Raw genomic sequence first — 20,941 nt, forward strand, 5'->3', positions numbered from 1 at the left:
AGGAGATGACAGTGATGTCACAGCCAGTACACTTCACTTCACAGACACTGGATCCTGGACTGACTGAGAATCGAGAGGCTTTGTTGTCCCCCATCTCTCTCTACTTCATATCTCTTCATCTTTCACTACTGTTTCTATCTGATTGGCCATAAAATACTCAAAAATAAAAGACTGAGACAAAAAACTGTATCTGCTTTAATCTATTTGATCAAATGGTGACATCACTGTCTAATCCTTGTTTTTTCTTCCAATAAGTGGTTACACAAGAAAGTCCACTAGTGTCAATACCATTCATTCATTCATTCATTCATTCAGACTGAATCCAAATGTCCAGACTTCACACTGCAGGAGCTAAGTAGTAATTACATACCTGATGATGCCCTTCTATACTTATTCCCTATATCTATGTATCTGATGTACAGCACCAGACCAACATCAGATTTTTAAAAATATTTCAGGATGGGTTACAGGAGGAAGAAGTTCCATTACCTCCAATGGTGGTGAACACGTCATGGTACATATGAATGAAGTCCAGAGGGCGGACATGTGGATTCAGCCTCATTCATTCATTTCTGTTAGTTCATACACCTGTGTTACCTGTGGGACTCCAATCCTGCGACACGCCTCCAGGAAGTTCTCTACATTTCGTCGACATTTGGCCATGGTGAGTTTAGGCTGCAGGGCAGAGGGAGGATCAGTCAGTATGTTCATCTTGTCTTCAGCATTATTACTATTATCATTATTATTATTGTTAACATCTTCATTATTTTGATTATTATTATTATCATTATTATAATAACTAACAGCAGCAGAGTGATAATAATCTGTATAATCAGATCTGTCCTCACCACAGCAGGAGAGGGGACGTGGATGCTGGGGACGGACCGTGGTCTCACGTGATTGGCCAGGTGACACAGCACCACCCCATCTGTCAGAGCTGCTCCCAGGTCGCTCGGCAACGACACTTTGAGCCGAGCTTCAATGTTCTGGAGTGACAGGCATACGTGAACTTGTTATCAGAGGTTATATGTTGTATGTAGCAGCAGCAACTATTGTAATTCTTCTTTCTCTTCAAGTCAACTTTCAAGTAAAAATACAGATACATGATCCGTTCAGCAGGCTGAGTCAGAACAAGGATGAGTCCTGGTCCACAGCTCCAGCAGCTGTGGGGACAGGGACTGTCCAAGTACAGGTTTAGGGGGGTGGTGAGTTCTCAGTTCTCAGCCAACGACTCTGCTTTTGTCAGGAAGAGACTCAGACAGAGCACAAACTACAGACCTACACCCCCACTTCACACTATCCTCCCAGCCCTGCTGCAGCAAAAGGTCCCCAGCTGAGCGTGCCTGACTGCACCTGTAGGTGGATCACTGACTTCTTGTCTAACAGGAGGCAGGACGTGAAGCTGGGGAAACATGCGATTTGGACCATCAGCACTGGAGCGCCCCAAAGCTGCGTCCTTCCTCCTCTAGTCTTCTCCCTGTACACCAACACCTGCACCTCCATCTAGCTCCTGAGGTTCACAGCTGACAGCACCCTAACTGGACTCATCTCTGACGGGGATGAGGTGGGCCGTCTGCTGACCTGGTGCAGAACAACTTGGAGCTGAACACTCTAAAAACAGCAGAGCTGACTATAGACTCGAGGAGGAGCCCAGCAGAGGATGTGTTTCCTGTGGGAGCTGAAGAAGTTCAACCTGCCAGAGACAATGATGGTGCTTCTACATCATTGAGTCCACCCTCACCTTCCTGAGCTGCTCCACCAGCTCAGCATCTTCTCCAACCAGGGGAGGAGCAGCACAAGCCTCCTCCTGGTTCTGAGGAGCGGCAGTAGCGTCACCTGGAGGACAGAGATAGAACAGCAGAGTCAGACTCTACTGACCCAGCAGGTAAAGACTGTAACTGACTGACCGAGAAAACATATCTGCTGCCTTGCTCAATGGCAGGGAAGAGAACTGCTGACCTTTCCTCTTCTCTTCTTTCTGGCCAAGGCGAAACAGGAAGCTTTCTGGTCTCAGACTGGCCGTCCGACAGGAGGACCCACCCCCTGAGCTGGGGTAAGAAGGCGACTGATTGGCTGGAAGAAAAAACACAATCAGTCAAAGTAAAACAACAGGATCTAAATATGAGGCTCATATATCTGCTTTATTACCTGTAGGAGACAGAGCTGCTCTGTCCTCTCCCTGCAGAGACAGAACACAGGACAGTTACACACCTGAACACGCCTGGCAGACCTCAGCTGGATGAAATCAGACACATTGAGTTGAGAGTGTTGGACTATTCACACCTTCAGTTATGACAATTCAATGTGAAGTTTATCTGTTAGATTTAAAAGATACTCTGTTTTCAGTCAAACTATCAAAGAGGAGCAGAGAAATAACTCCAGACTGATTCTTCAAACCAAACTGAAATGAAACAGTCCCCGTTTGACCAGTACACACTGAAATGGACAGAGCAGAAGCAGCATGCAGGTTGCAGTACCTGCAGCAGACAGGAGGTGATATCAGAAGCATGAGAGCGACAGCCGTCTATAGACACTCCAGTAACAGACTGACAGACACACAACAGGGAGAGGAGGAGGAAAGTGGCAGAAATAAAAAGATGAAGGTTTAAACTTCAACACAAATGAAAACCAGAACTCAGAGGGTTCAGGTCTGAGGATCTGTTTGGTCTGAAACAGATCTAATGCTCCAGTCAGAGCTCATTTAAACTTCACTAAGCCCTGAATAAGTTTATATGGTGGAGAAATATATTTATATAGAGAAACCCAGAAAACCACATTAAATACTTTTGGTTTTCTTTACGAAGTCTTTTTGTCTGGTTTTATCAGCATCTGTTGCTTTAATCTTAATCTAAAGACACTTTTGTGCAGGTACAGGTAAGCCAATAAAAATGTGATGAACTGTGTGAGCTGATAAACTGAGGTCAGGCGTCTGAAATATTTAAGGTCCATATTTTCCTCTTCTCCTGTGTTTTATTTGAAGTGTTGATCCATGAAGAGATATATTTGTGGTTTTAAGAATCAAAAACCATTTCAGTGTAATTTTACATCTCTTTGTTGTGACATCACAAAATTCCAGAAGTCCTGACAGCTGGTTTTAAGGCTCAGTGTCTGAATACAGGCTGTGTGCATTTCTCTGTGGACTGAGGCTTTGATACTTTCACAGTATTAACATAGAACCTAGACCTGCTTTATAATCAAACAACACATGGACATCTTCCTTTATACTATATGGACCTTTAAATCTATAGGTAGACACCTCTCTGTACTTAAAATACACCTTAGCATAAAGCACAACTGCTAACTGTCACAGCTGCTAAATTAAAAACAGAAAATATATAATAATCTGTAAGCTGTGTATATCACAGCTGTCAGCTGTTAGATTTTGACTGAACTTAAAATAGTTGAGTTCAATCTGAAGCTCTTTTAACAGATCTGTTGAGTGATCCTCATTAAACAGTTTGTACATCAGTGACTCTTGCAGTCTTTCACAGTTTCTTACATGAGAATCATCAGTTCATACTCTGAGGTTCACACAGTTAGAACTGACATCAGATCAGTGTGTTAACCACAAGACGATAGTGATGCAGCAGACACACACAGACAGTTGGGGTCAGAGGTCACCTGTTTGTGGGAACCAGGTCGTCTCTTGATAGTGTTTGTGTTAAAGTCAATCTCAAACACCAGAACACACTGAGATGGTCAGACAGACATATAGAGTCAGGATGGAGGGAGAGAGGAAGAGGAAAAACAAACTAAAGAGGAAGTAAAGACCAGGAGGACCACAACAACAACAACAACAACAACAACACAACAGATGAAAATCATAGATGATGCAGAAGAAACAAAATCAACGGAGTGAAGATGAAGGAGAGAGAAGAAGATTCAGTTAATTTTAAAATAAAAAAAAGTGAGTTTCATTATAAACATGTTTTAACAGAGTCGGTCTGATTCTGTTGTTTCCACTTCTGTTTAGTTCAGTTACAACACACAGGATCAAATCTGATCTACAACTACACTTAAACAGGTTCAACATCTACAGCAAAAACTCATCTGTCAGCAGTGTTGTGCCAGTTCACACTTAAAAAGAACTAGTTCAAAGTTCAGTTCATACAGATGAAAATTAACTAGTTCACGTTCATTTGTTGTTGTTTTTTTTTTAAATAAATAAACCGTTTTTCTCTTTCAATATAACCCCCTTCTACCCATCCATCACCAGCCCCAAATCATTGCATCTCCCAAACTAAATCAATTATTGTACACCACTGAAGAATCACAGACATGAGATACATTTAGAATCCATATATAAATATAATCCGTCTGAGTCTTCACTTGTCTGTTCATAAAACTGGCTTCAGCAGTAGTAGATGCATCTGTACTGTACTGTCTATATCGCTAGCCCCAGCCATGCTGGGCCGTGTCTATGGAGGGGTCATGCAGCGTGCCGTAAAACTGTCGTAAAACGTGAGCGGCGTTCACTCTAGCGAGAGCTGTTCACATTCATCATTTTTAAACTGATTCGTTCAGTTCGGCGTTCACAAAAAATATGAAAGTGTTCAATGAACACACTTTCATGCACACACTGTCTGTCAGTGATACTGTTCATACATTTCCTTCACATTAAACACACAGACAGACAGAGAGACAGACAGACACACAAAGAGACACACAAAGAGACAGACAGGTTCAGGTTTGTAGTCCTAAACCATCTGAACCATGACCTCTCAACACTTCATATCACAGTTTTCAGTAAATGCAGAGACGTCAAATACAGTGTCACAGTACACCTGTAACATGTCTGCTAACATCTCACCTGTAATCACCTGTAACATCTCACCTGTAACATCTCAGCAGTAATCACCTGTAACATCTCACTGTAACATCTTTCCTGTAACATGTTACAGCTGTATTTCACTGTCCTGAGCTTTCTGAGATAATACCCTTCACTGATGTGGAACCTAATGCAGAACTTCACTAAAATCTACTTATTAGTAGGTAAACGTAGGTGTTTAACACAACTTGGATTCAATGAATGAGGAAAACATTACAACAGGTGAATGAACACTCTAGTTTAAACAGCACTGAGTGAGGGTGGGGGGGGTGGCGGCAGGCAGGACTATGATGACAAGAGGACAGGGAATGAAGGGTGATCAAGGACTGACAGGAGGACAGGTGTGTTCATGCTGAGTCTTCAACGTAAATGAACCAGGTGGAGTCAAATTTAGAGGAACTTGTGATGTCACTGATTAAATGAGAGCAGAAGACCCAGAATCATTCAGATGTGTGTGTAACATCAACACTGAGCCTTAGTCCACAGGGTCACTGATGAATCCAGACTTGCTGCTGGTCTTTTCAATAGGTTTCAGTGTGTCTGCTTTTAAAACATGACCTGACCTACGAACTTATTTATTCTATCAAGATACTGTTACTTTACTAACACTCCTCCTCCTGTGTATGTTCATGTGTGTGTGTGTGTGTGTGTGTGTGTTCAAGTGTGTGTTGTGGCTGACAGTGTTGCTGCTTCGTTGGCTGATGGGAGCTTAGATACCATGAAACAGCTGAACAAGAGGCCAGAGGTCACCACGTAAACTCTACAAACTGAAGGATCAGATCCAGTTGATATTGATTGATTGATCATTGCTATGCTCAGTGATCAATCAGAGAAAAATTTAAACCTTCAAATCTCTGAGTCATATTCAAGCAGAGATGAGAGGAAAAAACAGACTGAAGAGAGTCTGATGATCAACAGCTGGGCTTGGCTTTACACAACATGGTCTGAACTCAGTTAAACTAAAAGGTCAGGACATTGACATGACATTTTAGGTTACACCCACTCTGTACTGTTGATTTTAACAGCTGTTCAACCATTAACCTGTTACTTTTAGACAAGCTGCACTGTTTCTACTTCTCTTGCTAACTAGTTTTCATGTGCTCTTAAAACATAATGTTCAGGTGACTCAACATGACCATATATATTTTTATTCACATCTCCACATACCCCCAAACAACTGTAGTAGTACCCCCAAGTTGAGAATCACTGTCTTAGACCATAAAATAAGTATTGGAAATCAGTGAAGTCGTTCGGTCCATCTGGGGTCAGGGGTCAGAGGTGGAGAGTTCTCCAGTTAAATGTATTATTTTGAATATAACAGGGAAAGAGTTACACTATAAAAAGTGGCATTTATTGTAAGAGCCACAGGAAATGGAGAGTAAAGTACTTGTTGACATCTGTGGTGATGAAACATAAATCTGAATGATTCAGATCAGCTGGTTCTGGACTGATAAAGAAGCTTTTACTTTGGAGGTCAGTTAGTATATTTATGGGGGCAGGGCCAAACTCTTACCATGAAGAGGGCGGAGTCATCAGTGTGGGTGGAGCGTCTGGAGGGGTAGACAGTCTGAACGAACACACACACGACAACACGCACGCACACACACACACACACACACACACACAAATACACACAAATACACACAAATACACACATCAAAGACACACATTAACAAACACAGACAGATGTGATGTGCAGATGAACAGGTGCTGTGATGAAGGGGCATGGCCTAAACAGAGGGAGGAGGAGCTAAAACTGAAACCATGGAACTGAATTTAAAATGAGAGAAACAACCAAAGGTCAGAGGTTAAACTTTGATGATTCTGATCAACATTACTTGTTGTATATCATCAGCTGCAGTATGGGAGGGGCTGATCCAGAATCTCAGTACACAGTCCTGGATCAGGACTAACCAACACTGTGAGTGAGTGCAGAGCTGGAATCACGTCATGTGATCAGAGTCAGACACATCACAGACTCTGAGCAGTGTTCGTGAGCAGGTGGAGATCTGAATTTAACACCGTCCAGACTGTGGAGAGGTGAATTCTGGGAGAAGTCCAGCATCCTTGTTGCAGGAGGAACTAAACAGCTGTTCAACCCAGAGACTGTATGAAGGTGGATGACATCACAAATCCACAAAGTGAAGCCAAAATATCTGTATCGCCCCCTGGTGGCTATAAACCCTGCCCCCTCCAAGTTAGAGGATGGACCAAAACCACTAATCAAAGAACATGAAAATAAACATTCTCAGAGATGTTTCTGTCAGTTCAGCTTGTTTTCATCACACTGATGTTCAAGTGTTTTAAGGATACGTCTGGTTTTAATTAGCTATATGATGCTATAAAACAGGAGCGAAACACCATGATTGACAGCTGTGATTAATTTCATGATTGGGTCCACCCCCTGATCACTACTAAACAGACTGCAAATGATGTCATCAGCTCAAGATAGTTTGACTTCATGTTGTACGGAGACAGCAAGAGGAGACGTCTTTATCTACAGTCACTGGTTGAACTGGTTTGAGCAGATGGATCAGATCTGATCATGTTCTTGTTGCACAGTGGAGGAGGGGGGTATGTGAGATGTGTAGAAGAGAAAATATTTTTAAAATGCAACAACACACACATACACACACAGGAAAACAGACTCACCTCACTGTCTGGACTGGACTTTGTTGGACTCTGAGCTGCTTTATGCTGAAAAGCAACAGAGTCAGTGTCAGGTCATGTTTGAACGACTCTCCTCTTCACTCCTGACAACAGGGAGTGTCACATGAAGTGTACTGAACCAGGTTCACATCTGATTGTTAATGTGGAGCTTTTCTTGTGAGTGATGACAGGTCAGATTCATTTTATTATTTTCATTATCAATAATAAACAGTAACTGATGAGTGAAGAGAAATGACTCACTCATGTCTGATTATACATATTCTATTGATTAAAATCACTATGATAATTATGAGTTACTTCTGTCCCAAACACTCCTATATTATCCCTTCCATGGAGGACTTTTATTGTGAAACAGAAAAGTGAACAGAAAAACAGGAAGTGTAGCGTTTCATTTAACTGGGTGTCATTTGATGTGTGGATATGACAGTTTCAGCGAAGATCAATAGTTTTCTGATCAGACGTCAGTCTCATTGTGAACAACACAAAACTATTTTACTACATCTTATTTTTATGGGACCAAGGAAATTTAAATCCAAACACAAGCAGCCAAACCTGAACTGTCTTTTATTTTGACAGTCCCAGCCAACAGTGTACTGGTGTGTGACGGGTGAAACCGGTGGTACCTTGGTGTAACTGGTGACGTTGTCTCTCTGCAGAGAACGGGTCTTCTGTCTCTCCTCGTCGTACCTCAGAGCAGCGAGCTGAGCTTCCCTCCTCACCCTCTCCACCCCTCCTGGACCGACACCTCCTCTCTGAGGGGGGAGACAGAGGGAGAGGACAGAGGAGGAGACAGAGGGGGAGTATCAGCAGCAGAATTAGTTTGTTTGACTGAGGTTTTATGTCAGCCAGCAGGAAGAGGAGTTGTTACCTGGTTTTGGGAGGTAGAGGGTGCTGTGACACCATCGACCACACTCCTGAGAGACAAACAGGTAGACAGACAGGAAGTTAGAGAACAGCTCAGAAATGAATTCAGATAAATATGAATAAAACTGAAGTGAGATTAATGTGTGTGTGTGTGTGTGTGTGTGTGTGTGTGTGTGTACCGGATGTGTCTCCTTGTGTCCTCTGTCCTCGGTGAGTTGGTTTTGACTGGAGAACCCTGAAAACAGACAGGAAGTCACTCAGGGTTTTACAAAATAAAGTGAGATCAGTTTCTAGCTCTTGCCAGTACAGGTGGGACTGGAACCAGTACCAGGACCAGGTGATCGCTCTGAACATGTGTAAGATCCACCTGCTCTTTTGATTCATAGTCAGGTCCAGGAGCTGAGATGACCTCAGATCAGGACACGTCATTCGTGTGTCAGGTGACACGTGTATACTTCATGTCTTTGGTCAGACAGGTGCAGGTGTGATTCCTGGTGGGCGGAGCTCCTACCTCTCTGGTGATGCGTCTCTCGATGTAGGCCATGAACTGAGAGCTCAGGCTGGCGCTGTCCCCTCCTCCTCCTCCACCTCCTCGACTCCCCCCCCCCTCCTCCTCCTCCTCCCCCACACAGCTGTCTATGAAGTCTATCTGCTCCAGCTCTACATCTGATGAACACAGAGAAAGAGAGCAGAGAAGATCATTAATCAAATCGATCAGTGAACTGATCAGGTTTCAGTCAAACAGACATTTGGGGGTATAAATACAACTCCTGAGCAGCTCTGAGTCCTGAACCACAGAGAAGGTTCAACATACCCAGGATAACTTCCTGTTATCTGGTTGAACTGAACCTGACCTTGTCCTGTTACCCTGCAGTGTGAAGCTGCTTATCACCTGGTTCAGGTACCTCTGTTTACCTGTCCAGGTATGAGCTCGTTCATGTGACAGAGGAAGAGTTGATTAGAACCATGAATAAAGTATTAATATGATAAGAGAAGGAACAGATCTGTGCAGGTGAATTCAGTTATAGTGACATTATAAAGTGAAATGTGAACAAACTAGGAGAGAAACCTGCTCCAGAGCAGGTTAGGAGTTCAGCATCAGTTACCATGGTGATTTACCCTTACCAGAGTTAAACCTGAAGTTACCTCATTGACCTAAGATCCTGCTTCAGTCCAGGACTCTGTTCTGAACCTCAGCTCTATGTCAGTATTTTAAATGTTGGAGAGGTTTTTATTAAAAATGTTTACACTGTTTGAAATTGTTTGATCTTTAGTCAGAAAGTCGGCTTGTTTTCGTCACAGTAAATATTAGAGCGTAACTATTACTACTATTACAAGAGTCTGAACAACAGAGTGTCACTGAGAAGAAAGACATTAATATTAATGGATCTTTTCTTTACTTCTGTTTGGGTATAATCCTGCGCTAAATTTTAAGCCATGTGTTGCTATGAGCTACAACTTGAGCCTGTATCTGTTTCCCTGTAGTCAAACACTCTGATTGCCAGCAGCTGAATCAGCTGTGATCAGCTCCTGTCTGCAGTGGATCATGATGTTCAGACAACTATCACTGGATTACTGTGATACTGAAGAGAACTTAAAAACAGGAGGATTCTCAATGAAGTTTTGCACCCTCTGTTTCTCTAACTGGATGATTGTGGATGATAACACTACCACTGCACAGAGAGTCAGGTCAAACTATGGATGGGTATCGTTAAGATTTTAACGGTACTACTACTTTTATCGATACCACTTATCGATCTGGTACTTTAACGACACTCTTATCGAGACTTTGTTATTTTATAAGAGAAAAAAAAAAACTAATTAAGAACAGAATTAACATTGCTTATTTTCTCATATGTAACTGATTAACAGAAACAAACCCCCCCTCCTTCAGTGACCTGAAACTGAATTTCTGAACAACAGTTATTATGCATATGAATATAATATATATGAAATTAAGAACACACCCAGAACGATCAGCCGATGGTTACTTTTCATCATTGACCCATGTTGGTATAATTTAGTTAACTTTGTGTGTGAGCTCCAGGCTGCAGCATACAAACCACACCTGACGCAATGGTGTAAATTAGAATCTGGACAAAAATATTTGATTATGTAATTTTACCCCCTAATAGAAGCCCTCCACACTGAATTCTGCAGAAGAACTCTAGGTGTTCAAAGGAAAACGCCAAACAGTAGCTGCCGAGCAGAACTGGGACGTTTCCCTTTACTGCTAAACAGTAACCGGCAACAACATTTTGGACTCTTTAAGTCGGAAAAAAGACACACTGGCATTCAAAGCACTGAAGACCCAAGAGCTGAACCCTGAAAACAGTCCCCTCAGTCAGCTGATGGCAGGGTTTTTCCTGCGTAGAGAATTTGAGGTGGCTGCCTCTGTCAAATTGCTGCAATTGCTGCAATACGCCACTATGGCAATGTAGTGGCGCTGTATCACAATCTGATGAGAGCAGAACCGCATAACATCGGAACTTATCTGTCTTTAAAAATTTAGCCCATTCAATACCAGGTTTCGGTACCCATCCCCAGTTCAAACTGATCTGAGAACAGAAACACAGACTCACGTGTTCCGTTAGCCAGTAGTGGTCCTCCTCCCCCTGCTGGTCTCAGTCTCTGGTCTCTGCTGATCTCAGCCACTCTCTGTGGCAGCTCCGACAGCTCCTCGGTGGGCTGAGCATACAGACAGGAAGTGAGGGTTAGTACACACGGGAAGAAGAGAAAGGACTGGTGTCCTTGATGTCTTTGATCAGGATGTGTGTGTGTGAGTGTCTGACCTCGTTCCCTGACCACCTCTTGTCTCCGCTGTCAACGCTGTTGAAGCCTGAATCCAGTGCTCCATATGGACGACCAGGGTACAGCTCATCAACACTGACACACACAGAGTGAGTTATTTACATTAAGCTAAGACACCGTCATCACTTCCTGTCAGGTATTCACAATAAAAAATAGAAAATAATTATTGTCCTGTAATTAACTGATAATCGAAACTGTTGTTGATTTTCTGTCATGTGACTGATCAATGAATCAACTTCTGACTTCACCAGTTACTGATGACGACAGATGAATACTAATGTGACGTGTGTGTGTGTGTGTGTGTGTGTGTATGTATGTGTGTGTGTGTGTGTGTGTGTGTGTGTGTGTGTGTGTGTGAGAGTGAATGAGTGTGATGAGTTCAGACCAGGAGCTGAAGGTCAGAGGTCGTCTGTCATAGTCTGGGAGGTCAGGGGTCGTCTTACTGGCCTCCAGGTTCAGGTATTTAAATATGTGGACCTTCCCTTTAATACAGATCTATTCAGCGACACAGAGAGAGAACACTGAGTGACAGAGTCTTCAGCTGAATCCAAACAGACAGCAGGGCAATGACATCACTGCTGGTGTACCTGGGCAGGTGGGGTCTGCAGAGGATTGTTGTCGAGGACGATGGTCTGTAGCTGTGCGAGTCGTCGATAACAGACGGGGATGGAGGTCACCTTGTTACAGGAGAAATCCAGACGCACCAGAGGGAGCTCTGCCAGCTCTGAACACCAACACAGACGCATTAACTTCACTCCGAGTCCACTGACAGTCCACCTCAACAAGTTTAAGGTGGTTTCCTTTGTGTGTGTGGTACTGTGTGTTTACCTGGGGGCAGTCTGACCAGGTGGTTCCTCCTGATATTCAGGTCTCGTAGAGCCTCCAGCTGACCCACCTGAGATGGTAAAGTCTGGATCTCATTACAGCTGACATCCTGCAGAAGGGATCCACACAGCCTTCAAACACTGATAACAAATAACTGATCGTAAGGATTAGCAAACATGATGATACAGTGAGATGACAGACATTTGTAACCCAACAGATGTGACTGTTACAGTTAAAGTCACTGTGTTGTAAATGAATTATTATAGAACTAATTTATGGTGATCTTTGATCTTTATATGATTTATCATCAATGTGATCTCTGACTTATTGACATCTGTCAGGTCATTGATCTATTAAGAGATGTTCGTGTTGATACTGAGATGTAAAGCTCTGATGTTTTATAAATCCATTGACATCCATTTACATCAGTGAGGACAAAGTAAACAACAGAAACAGCTGTCTGTTGTATGATAATCCTGATCACCAATCAATACCTGATGATCACAGCTGTGGTCCTGACAGAGTGGCTGATCCTCTATCATGGTGTATGTATCTGTGTAGAGGCTGATGAGCTGATACTATGCGTCTCTCACAGGAGATAAAACCCTGTGTCTGTCTCCCACTGGGTACCAACCTGAGGGTCAGGACCTCCTTAAGGGGTGAGGTGTCTCATCATTATTAGAGACCAAAGGACAACACATACATACATATATATATATATATATATACACATATATATATATATTTATAAAGTGGGGAGAACAAGTATTTGATACACTGCCGATTTTGCAGGTTTTCCCACTTACAAAGCAAGTAGAGGTCTGTCATTTTTATCATAGGTACACTTCAACTGTGAGAGACGGAATCTAAAACAAAAATCCAGAAAATCAAATTGTATGATTTTTAAATAATTAATCTGCATTTTATTGCATGACATCAAATCGGCAGTGTATCAAATACTTGTTCTCCCTACTGTATATATTTCTGTGACATATTCATCTTAATGGAAATGTTACTTTCTTCTTCAGGTCTGTAAATGAGATAAGAGAAGAGTCTCAGTGTGGACTCTCATGCCCTCACTGAGGCTAGAAACAGTGGTATGAACAGTATGAAGAAGAACCTGTGACAGTACAGACATGACATCATCTCATCCCCAACCCAGACTCAGTATTCCTGTCCACAGACCAGTTCAGTCAGGTGTCTCAGCTGACCCAGTTCTTCTGGAAGAGAAACCAGTTTGTTGTTGCAGGCGATCAAAACCTTCAGAGGAAGACTGCAGACCACCACAGGGAGGACAGACAGCTGGTTCCGACTGAGAGAGACAGACAGGCAGACAGAGAGAGACAGAGAGAGACAGGCAGAGAGAGAGTTTCTTCTTCAAATATACCAAACTATTGAAATAAACCATTAAACCTTTAGTTTAAAGGATCTGTCTGGTGTTATTCTACATGTCAACAAACCTTATGATCAGACTCAAACCAACAAAGTGTCATCTCTCATCACTTCCTGTCTGTGGCTCATTGGTTCTACTGACACAGATATACTGTTTCATTTATGCCGAGCTCAGTCAAACAGCTGATCCTCCAACAGTCGTCACTGTAATTTCTATCAAACAGGAGGAAACTGTGACTTTCTTGGGGGACTATTTTCAGCTGTGGATGAATCCACCCTTGGTGCTGTGGTGAGCATTTAAAGCAGCAGGGCGGTGTGAGGAATCAGCTCTATCACAGGAGTCAGTGTAGGCTTGAGTCTGTGCATGGGATCTGATAATGGTAAGAAACGTGTGTGTGTGTGTGTGTGTGTGTGTGTGTGTGTGTGTGTGTGTGCGTGTGTGTGTGTGTGTTACCTGAGGTTCAGGTAGGTGAGGGCCTGCAGGTTGAGCAGACTATCTGGCAGAGACCTCAGACAGTTCTGGTAGAGGTTCAGGCTCTCCAGAGACACGAACAGACAGACCTCCAGAGGAAGCTCGGACAGACGGTTACGAGACAGATCTGGACACAGAGACAGAGATCAGGTTACAGTCATATCAGCCTGTCAAAAGCTGCATTTTAACAGGTCTCAGCTCTGAGTCAGATCCTTCTATGTTTGCTGGTCTACATGTGAATCAGAAGGAGGCAGTAATGAACCTGAAGTGGTGTGGTAACTGACAAAAACAAAAGAAGAACTATTTGATAATCTATAGCTAAGTCCTTTTCAATAATGATGTTATCTCTACAGTGCAGCTGATCTTCTAACAGCAGAAATGTATTGATCATGCGATCAATATTTCAGCTGCTCCAACACTGTCCTGACTCAGAACCAGTCAACACATTCACTATGACACAAACAGGTGATTTACGAGAGTCTGACCCATGTTCTCTGAGAGGTCAAGACCTGTCGTACTAGTCACATACAGACAGTCTGCTTTTATGGAGAAAACATTTGAATTTAAACCCACAGCTGCTTATCTCCACATCCAGCTGTTACAGATCAACATGGCGATCTATCTGTGGTGGTGTCTGTGTGACCTGATTAATCTCAGTCCAGTGTTCCCTCTCTTTCTTTTAGCTGTTTGGTCTCCACCAGCTCCTCTTTAGCTGCTAAATGCTCCACTATGTTCACCAGCTGCTCTCTGACTGAGTCTGTCTGCTGTTTGCTGCTCAACAGGTAGAGGACAGAGGCTGAAAACAGATGTTTCTCTGAGAACAGCTGGATGAGAGCAGAGAGACTGAAGCAGAACAGATAAACACTGAGCTGAGAGTCAATGTGAAGCTCGGAGTCTTTTATCTTTTTCATTTAATCTGAGAACTCCTTCATGCCTCTACAGAAATGTGGTATTAAAGAATACTGAGAGAGAGAGAGAGAGAGAGAGAGAGAGAGAGAGAGAGAGAGAGAGAGAGAGATCACTGTGACAAACTTGTGACTGATTCTGAAAATAGAAACCAAACCTCTAACAACACTCTGTCCTCTGTCTTCCTCTGTCTTCGGAGTCATTACCCAATCAGATCACTCTCTGTAATTGTCATGGTCACAGAGGATGCCATTACTCACACTGATCAGCTGAGCACCTCACTTTAACCCTATAAAGTTTCTGGGACCCTGAGCTCTTCTTGTCTACAGCATGACACAGGTCACATCCTGCCCTCTAATAGATCATCAGTGTTACACAGGAGTCGTACTCCCAGCTCTCACTTTCATTGATATTATCTGTTCTCTTCTCTCCTCCTCTCTGTGCTCATATATACAGTATTTTAATACAGCTGAATTCAAAATAAAGCTCTTCTCATGTTTTTCTGTTTCTGTTGTCACGACAACAGAAAAAGTTTGAAACAGTGACTGAAATTTGGTCCATTAAGACTACATGTTAACCAGCAGTCACTTCCAAGCTGCTGCTGAAATCCTGATTTAATAACCACATTACCAGACACGTCAGTTAAAGACAAAGACTGAGCTGTGATTTCAGCTGTATTTACTGTAACACGATCAGAGAGAGTTAGAAGACAGAATAGAGATAGAGAGAGAGAGAGACCAGTTTATATCATTGTGTTTTATGTGCAACAGTTGGTCATACATAATACATAAAATGCAATACATCAAAATGTATATGTATATATGTATTACTGTATATATGTATAATATAAATGTGGCTGCTCACAACTGAATCCACCACAGCTCTACACAGGATCCTCAAGATCATCATAGACTGGATCACAGACAGACTTGGTAACAGATTGGATCACAGAATGGATCAGACTGGATCACAGACAGACTGCAACACAGACTGAACATAGGAGCTGCTGTTACACCCTGACAGCCTCAAACACATAAGCTTTACCCACCCACACACACACACACACACACACACAAATGCACGCGCACGCACACACACACAAACGCACGCACGCACGCACGCACACACACAAAGGGTTCTGTGGGATTTTCATGTTTTCTCCATGTTCACACTGTAGAGATGTTGTGATTCCTGAACTTGTGTAACAGCTAATACTGAATAAAATATCTAACAGCAGTAAACTATTGACCCTGTGTGTGATGTAATTGCTGAGAGTATTGTATGACACAGGATAAAAAAGTAGAACACAAACACAACCATGAATGATGAATGTATGATCTACTCTGACTGTCAGTCATTAAAATATCTCTTCCTACACTCTGACATTAGAGCCACTCCAAATTAAAGCCATACATACTGGACACGTTGTCATGTAACATGTTGACAAATTACTGACGTTTTGCTAATGGCTAATGCCGCACTATTTACCAGAAATCAGTTCTTCTTCACTACTCTAAAACCCTTGTTGCCAGTGGCTACAACTTCCTGGGTAGACTACTGATTTTAAGCAGTGAAGAAGAATTGATTTCTGTGAAAACTGTTGTTTTCTCCGGATGTCAAACTATTAAATGGATAGGGGTTATTTGACGTGGTGTTGTGTGCACTCTGTAGGATGGCTTGTGCGTAGGAATACGTAAGTTCAGCGGTTGAAAAAAGTAGTGCCAAAGGAAATTGCTGTTTTCACAGGAAGATAAACCACTGAAAATATTCTACATGAAGGGTACATTTAAACGGATACTGGACTGCTTCTGCGTTTTTAAAAGTGTCGAAAACACGTTTTTTGTGGAGGCCCTGTGCACAGCAACACATAGCTCTGCCACTCTGCCGGGTGCTGCCGGTCGGCTTTCCTAACTAGAACTGAACTAGGGTTGTCACGATACTAGAATTTCAAACTAGAGACCGATACCCAGGAAAATACTCGATACCATGTTTGATACCACAAGGAGAAAAAAAGACCTTAACCCTTTTTTTTTTTTTTTTTTTTTTTTTTTTTACAAGCACAATACAAGCAATAACATCAATGACAACACTATTTTTTGGTTGTCTGAGGCAGAACAAAAATATGTATATATGAAACGCAAATATATTCAGCTACAGCCCTGTTTATTTTCTGTGCTTCTGGTCACTTGGCACCACATTTTCATTGCTGATCAAATAGAGTTGGTAGGGTAGGCTACTGCTGTGTCTGTCTAGTTGCTGGTCAACTTTTCTCAGCTTCAATCTGGTATATATATATATATATATATATATATAAAAAATAAATAAATACACTTTTCAGACACAAATTATTGTGTTATCCTGTTAAATTAACACTGTCTATTAACGATACAGACGGGCAGCACTGATAATGTTTGCTGCCTAGCTCCAACATTATTATTAGCCATAGCCACTAGCTTAATGATAACTTAACAGACGGCTAATGTGGCTATCAGCTAATGTTACTGTGTGCCGCCAGCCAGGTAAAATAATAATGCAAAATAATTCCAAGCGGCACTTTTTTCATTTTCAACTAAAACAAGTTGTGAAGGTCCTTCAGCAGCAGCACCTGCCATGTTAATGTAGTTTTATGCTGGCAACACCAGCACAGTGTTGTGAATGTCAACTAGCGTTCATGTGTTCAGCTCCTAGTGAGGGGGGGGGCTGTGTGCCTGCCTGTCTGCAGTGGTGCTGTATGAAGTCGTGTGTCGCCTGGAGGAGGCTCATGTCTGCAGGTCTTTACAGAGCCACTCACCACATCGAACAGACTTCAGTTTCAGACTGAGTGTGACTCTGACCAACATCAAGACAGAAACTACAGTTAAACAGTGAGACGCCTCCCTGACCCCCCCCACCCCCCACCCCCAACCCGACCTCATCTAACATGTCTAGAAACCTATGAGAGGTCACAGGATCTAGAGCTGTGTTCACACATCCACACACAGCTAGAGCTCTGTGTTCCTCTGACTGGACACATTTGATGATGTTCTACAGACCAGGAAGTGCTTCATGTGCTGTTACAAAGCTTGTTTCCCTGTGTACTGAATACAGCTGCAGTGCTATGAGGTGTGTTGTTTTTAACCAGAGAGAGAGCAAGAGAGAGAGACAGAAGAGAGAGAGAGACAGAGAGACAGGGAGTCAGAAGAGAGAGATGCACAGAGAGAAAGAGACAATGAGAGAGACACGGAGAGAGAGAGACAGACAGAGTCGGAGAGAGAGAGAGAAACTATGGGAAACTAATCTGTAGTATCCTGAACTCCAGGATACTGAACTGACAGAAGACAAGAAGACAAAATCATACTTGGTAAATGTCAAATTGGCTTTCTTCTAAAATTACAGAACCTCCAATCGTATATACACCTTACACACTTCAATCAATAAACATGTCCACCAAAGAAGGGAGGGAAAATATTTTAAAAAAGCCTTTGATTCCATTTGGCATGAAGGACTTTTCTACTAGATGGTAAGGTATATGATCTTATAAAATGTCTGTACAAGCACAACCAGTGTGGTGTTGAAATCAATAATCAAAGAACAGATTATTTTACTCAGGGACATGGTGTGAAACAGGGATGCTGTTTGAGTCCTACATTATTCAACCTGTATATTAATGAACTTGCAGAGCAGTTGGACTGATCAGCAGCTTCAGGCCTCACACTCTTGGACACAGAGATTAGATACCTGCTTTATGCAGACGACCTAATTCTATTATCCCCAACCAGTGATGGTCTTCAACATAACCTGACCATCCTAGAACCTAGACAAAAACACTTGATTATGTAATTTTACCAACAGCTCTATACGGAAGTGAGGAGAAACTGTCAGTTCTCCTGGGTGAAGGACCAGCAGCTTAATATGTCTCTGCCTGCCACAGCATGAGGGACTCACAATAACATCCCCATAAAGACACATCTGTATGATATTAAATGATTGTATATAAATAAACATATAAAACTGTGTTATAATTAGGGCTGGGCGAGATTAATCGATGATCGATAATTGATCGTTAAGAATTTTGTCGATCAGATGGAACCTGTTCGATGTAACGTGGTTGTGTTGTGTAGTGTGTCTTGAAGCAATTAATTTCACTACATTGCAGCAACCAGCCGGGGCACAATTTTAATTTTCAACAGAGAAAAATGAAAACTCAGCTGCCAGTGCACGGGGGCTGCCATCGGCATCACAGGTAAACATGAAGAGAGCAAGGCAAGGTTGATGTCGGAGCATTTCAAGCTAAAAAATAATGAAGCTCATTGTAAACATTGCAATGCTGTGTATAAGCGCCGTAGCTTTGGCTTGTTATTTGTGAAGAGGTTTGGCTCAGAGCCTCGGGCTCCGCTGCCATTAGGAGCGCCGCATATCTTTTTGTTCTGTTTAATAGTTAAACAATTAAACTTTAACTGACGTGTTTAAGAGGATTGTTGTTGGACCATAATTTCTTCTTGGAATAAAGATTTCATTGAGGAAAAAGACGCTTTCTTTAGTATTTTCTGCCATAGGCATTTTTTTATATAAAAAAAATGAATAATTAATCGATAATTGATCGTTAATATCCAGATGATCGATCAAAAAAGTTTCTTCAAGTGCCCATCCCTAGTTATAATATGTTGAATTATATTCTATTTTTAAAATCTGTATCAATAGACACATTTATTGTATTTTACGTATATTTTAATAATTTGCAAACTTGTTTTTTCTCATGCCAATAAATCTATTTGAAATGAATTGAGAGAGAGAGATGGAGAGAGACCTTCACCTGGTTATTTAAAAGTTAGGTTAATAGTCAATGTTTTCTTATGAACATATGATTGAATTGGAAAATGTCTGTGGAGCTGTCAGTTATAGTTGTTAAAGTAAACTGCAGCTGGTTTCTCTCTAGTGTAAATTATTTTGGGTTCATTAGAAACTGTGTCAGGACTATTTAGACTGTGGCAGATGACATCAGTGGAGTGGGCGGTGCTTCAGTGTGGCCCTGGGCACATTCACATTGCTAAAAGAATGTGGCCACATGCTCTCTTCATATATGGCACTGTGATTAAAATAATTGGTGGTGTTACCTTTGGTCTCTGAAATAGTTCTTCAATGTTTGACAAACGAAACTCTCATTGTTTTAGGTGAGCTGCTCAGTTTGAGGCTCAGTGTTTGAGCTGGTCTCATCCACATCTCCAGCTTCACTTTGACTGACTGTAGACTCTGACTTACATCACCACATGAAATTATTGTCGGAAGTTTTTTCTAAGAACAAGTAGTGATAAGTGATAACTAATGGGGATCAGAATAAATAAATAGATAAACAAACTATTTACCAATCAATTCTCTATTGATTGATCTACTAATCTTTAAACTCTGCAGCACATCTTTCATTAAAATCCCTGACTAGACCATGTAATTTTAAAATCACCCATTTGTCTGAGCAATAACTCTCCCCACATGGATCTAAACAGAGGGCGATGCTGCGACAGAGAGAGACAGGATCCACCTTCATTCACAACCTGTTTCAGATCATATACTGTACATCTCTTTTCAAACATCCATCCAAACCAAGGTAGGCCAGTATGATGGTAAACACCAAGCAATGGTGCCAAGAAAAATGGAGGAGAGTGAAATTGTAAACACAGAGCAGGAGCATCCCAACCAACAGGATGAAGGAGAAGAGCTTGATACTAAGATGGTGAGACTGCTGAGGTGTGGACAGTACTCTGTGGTTATCACATATATTATTACTGTGATGTAAAATGACATTTATCACAATAGAGCATTTTGGTAATTTCACTCATACCAAATTCAACCATCACAAACCTAATGCAAGCACAGAGATCCTGCTGATGATGATAAAATACTGAAAAACACTGTATTATTAAATGTAGCCAAATATTTAGTCTGTTCAGCAGTGTTGGGCTTGAAATAAGCTGCATTCCACTCACATAACATCTCCTCTGTCTGTCATGAGCACTGAACACTTACTGAGAACCAGAGGCCCTGTTCGGACCTGGTATTAGTGATCCAATCACAAGTATAAATAAAAACATTATAGATATAAGTATGTCAGTTCACACTTGGCTTTAAAATGCGTCTCACAAGCATCTTGATTGACCACTTGTGATTGGATCTCACTTAGTTGGGACTGATCAGACTGT

General features: G+C 41.9%; 1 protein-coding gene across 3 annotated transcripts in view; it reads right to left on the minus strand.

Moving 5' to 3' along the window:
• The window catches only part of lrch3 (leucine rich repeats and calponin homology domain containing 3), a 29,382-nt gene that overhangs the window by 6,983 nt on the left and 1,458 nt on the right, over positions 1-20,941 (minus strand). For 2 of the 3 annotated variants that reach the window (XM_022738445.1, XM_022738444.1), the window contains exons 2-19: positions 13,845-13,989; positions 13,184-13,310; positions 12,002-12,107; positions 11,761-11,897; positions 11,559-11,668; positions 11,155-11,248; positions 10,945-11,050; positions 8,874-9,028; positions 8,542-8,597; positions 8,367-8,412; positions 8,122-8,250; positions 7,481-7,525; positions 6,342-6,395; positions 2,149-2,179; positions 1,960-2,073; positions 1,742-1,836; positions 849-986; positions 598-675 (exon numbers count right to left, since the gene is read on the minus strand). In XM_022738445.1, the coding sequence (XP_022594166.1) occupies positions 598-675; positions 849-986; positions 1,742-1,836; positions 1,960-2,073; positions 2,149-2,179; positions 6,342-6,395; positions 7,481-7,525; positions 8,122-8,250; positions 8,367-8,412; positions 8,542-8,597; positions 8,874-9,028; positions 10,945-11,050; positions 11,155-11,248; positions 11,559-11,668; positions 11,761-11,897; positions 12,002-12,107; positions 13,184-13,310; positions 13,845-13,989 (1,766 nt within the window). The remainder of the gene's footprint in view (positions 1-597; positions 676-848; positions 987-1,741; positions 1,837-1,959; positions 2,074-2,148; positions 2,180-6,341; positions 6,396-7,480; positions 7,526-8,121; positions 8,251-8,366; positions 8,413-8,541; positions 8,598-8,873; positions 9,029-10,944; positions 11,051-11,154; positions 11,249-11,558; positions 11,669-11,760; positions 11,898-12,001; positions 12,108-13,183; positions 13,311-13,844; positions 13,990-20,941) is intronic. The other variant, XM_022738446.1, reaches the window with a different exon arrangement.

The sequence above is a fragment of the Seriola dumerili genome, unplaced genomic scaffold, assembly GCF_002260705.1.
Source record: "Seriola dumerili isolate Sdu_G_001 unplaced genomic scaffold, Sdu_1.0 BDQW01000036.1, whole genome shotgun sequence".
Classification (NCBI taxonomy): domain Eukaryota; kingdom Metazoa; phylum Chordata; class Actinopteri; order Carangiformes; family Carangidae; genus Seriola; species Seriola dumerili.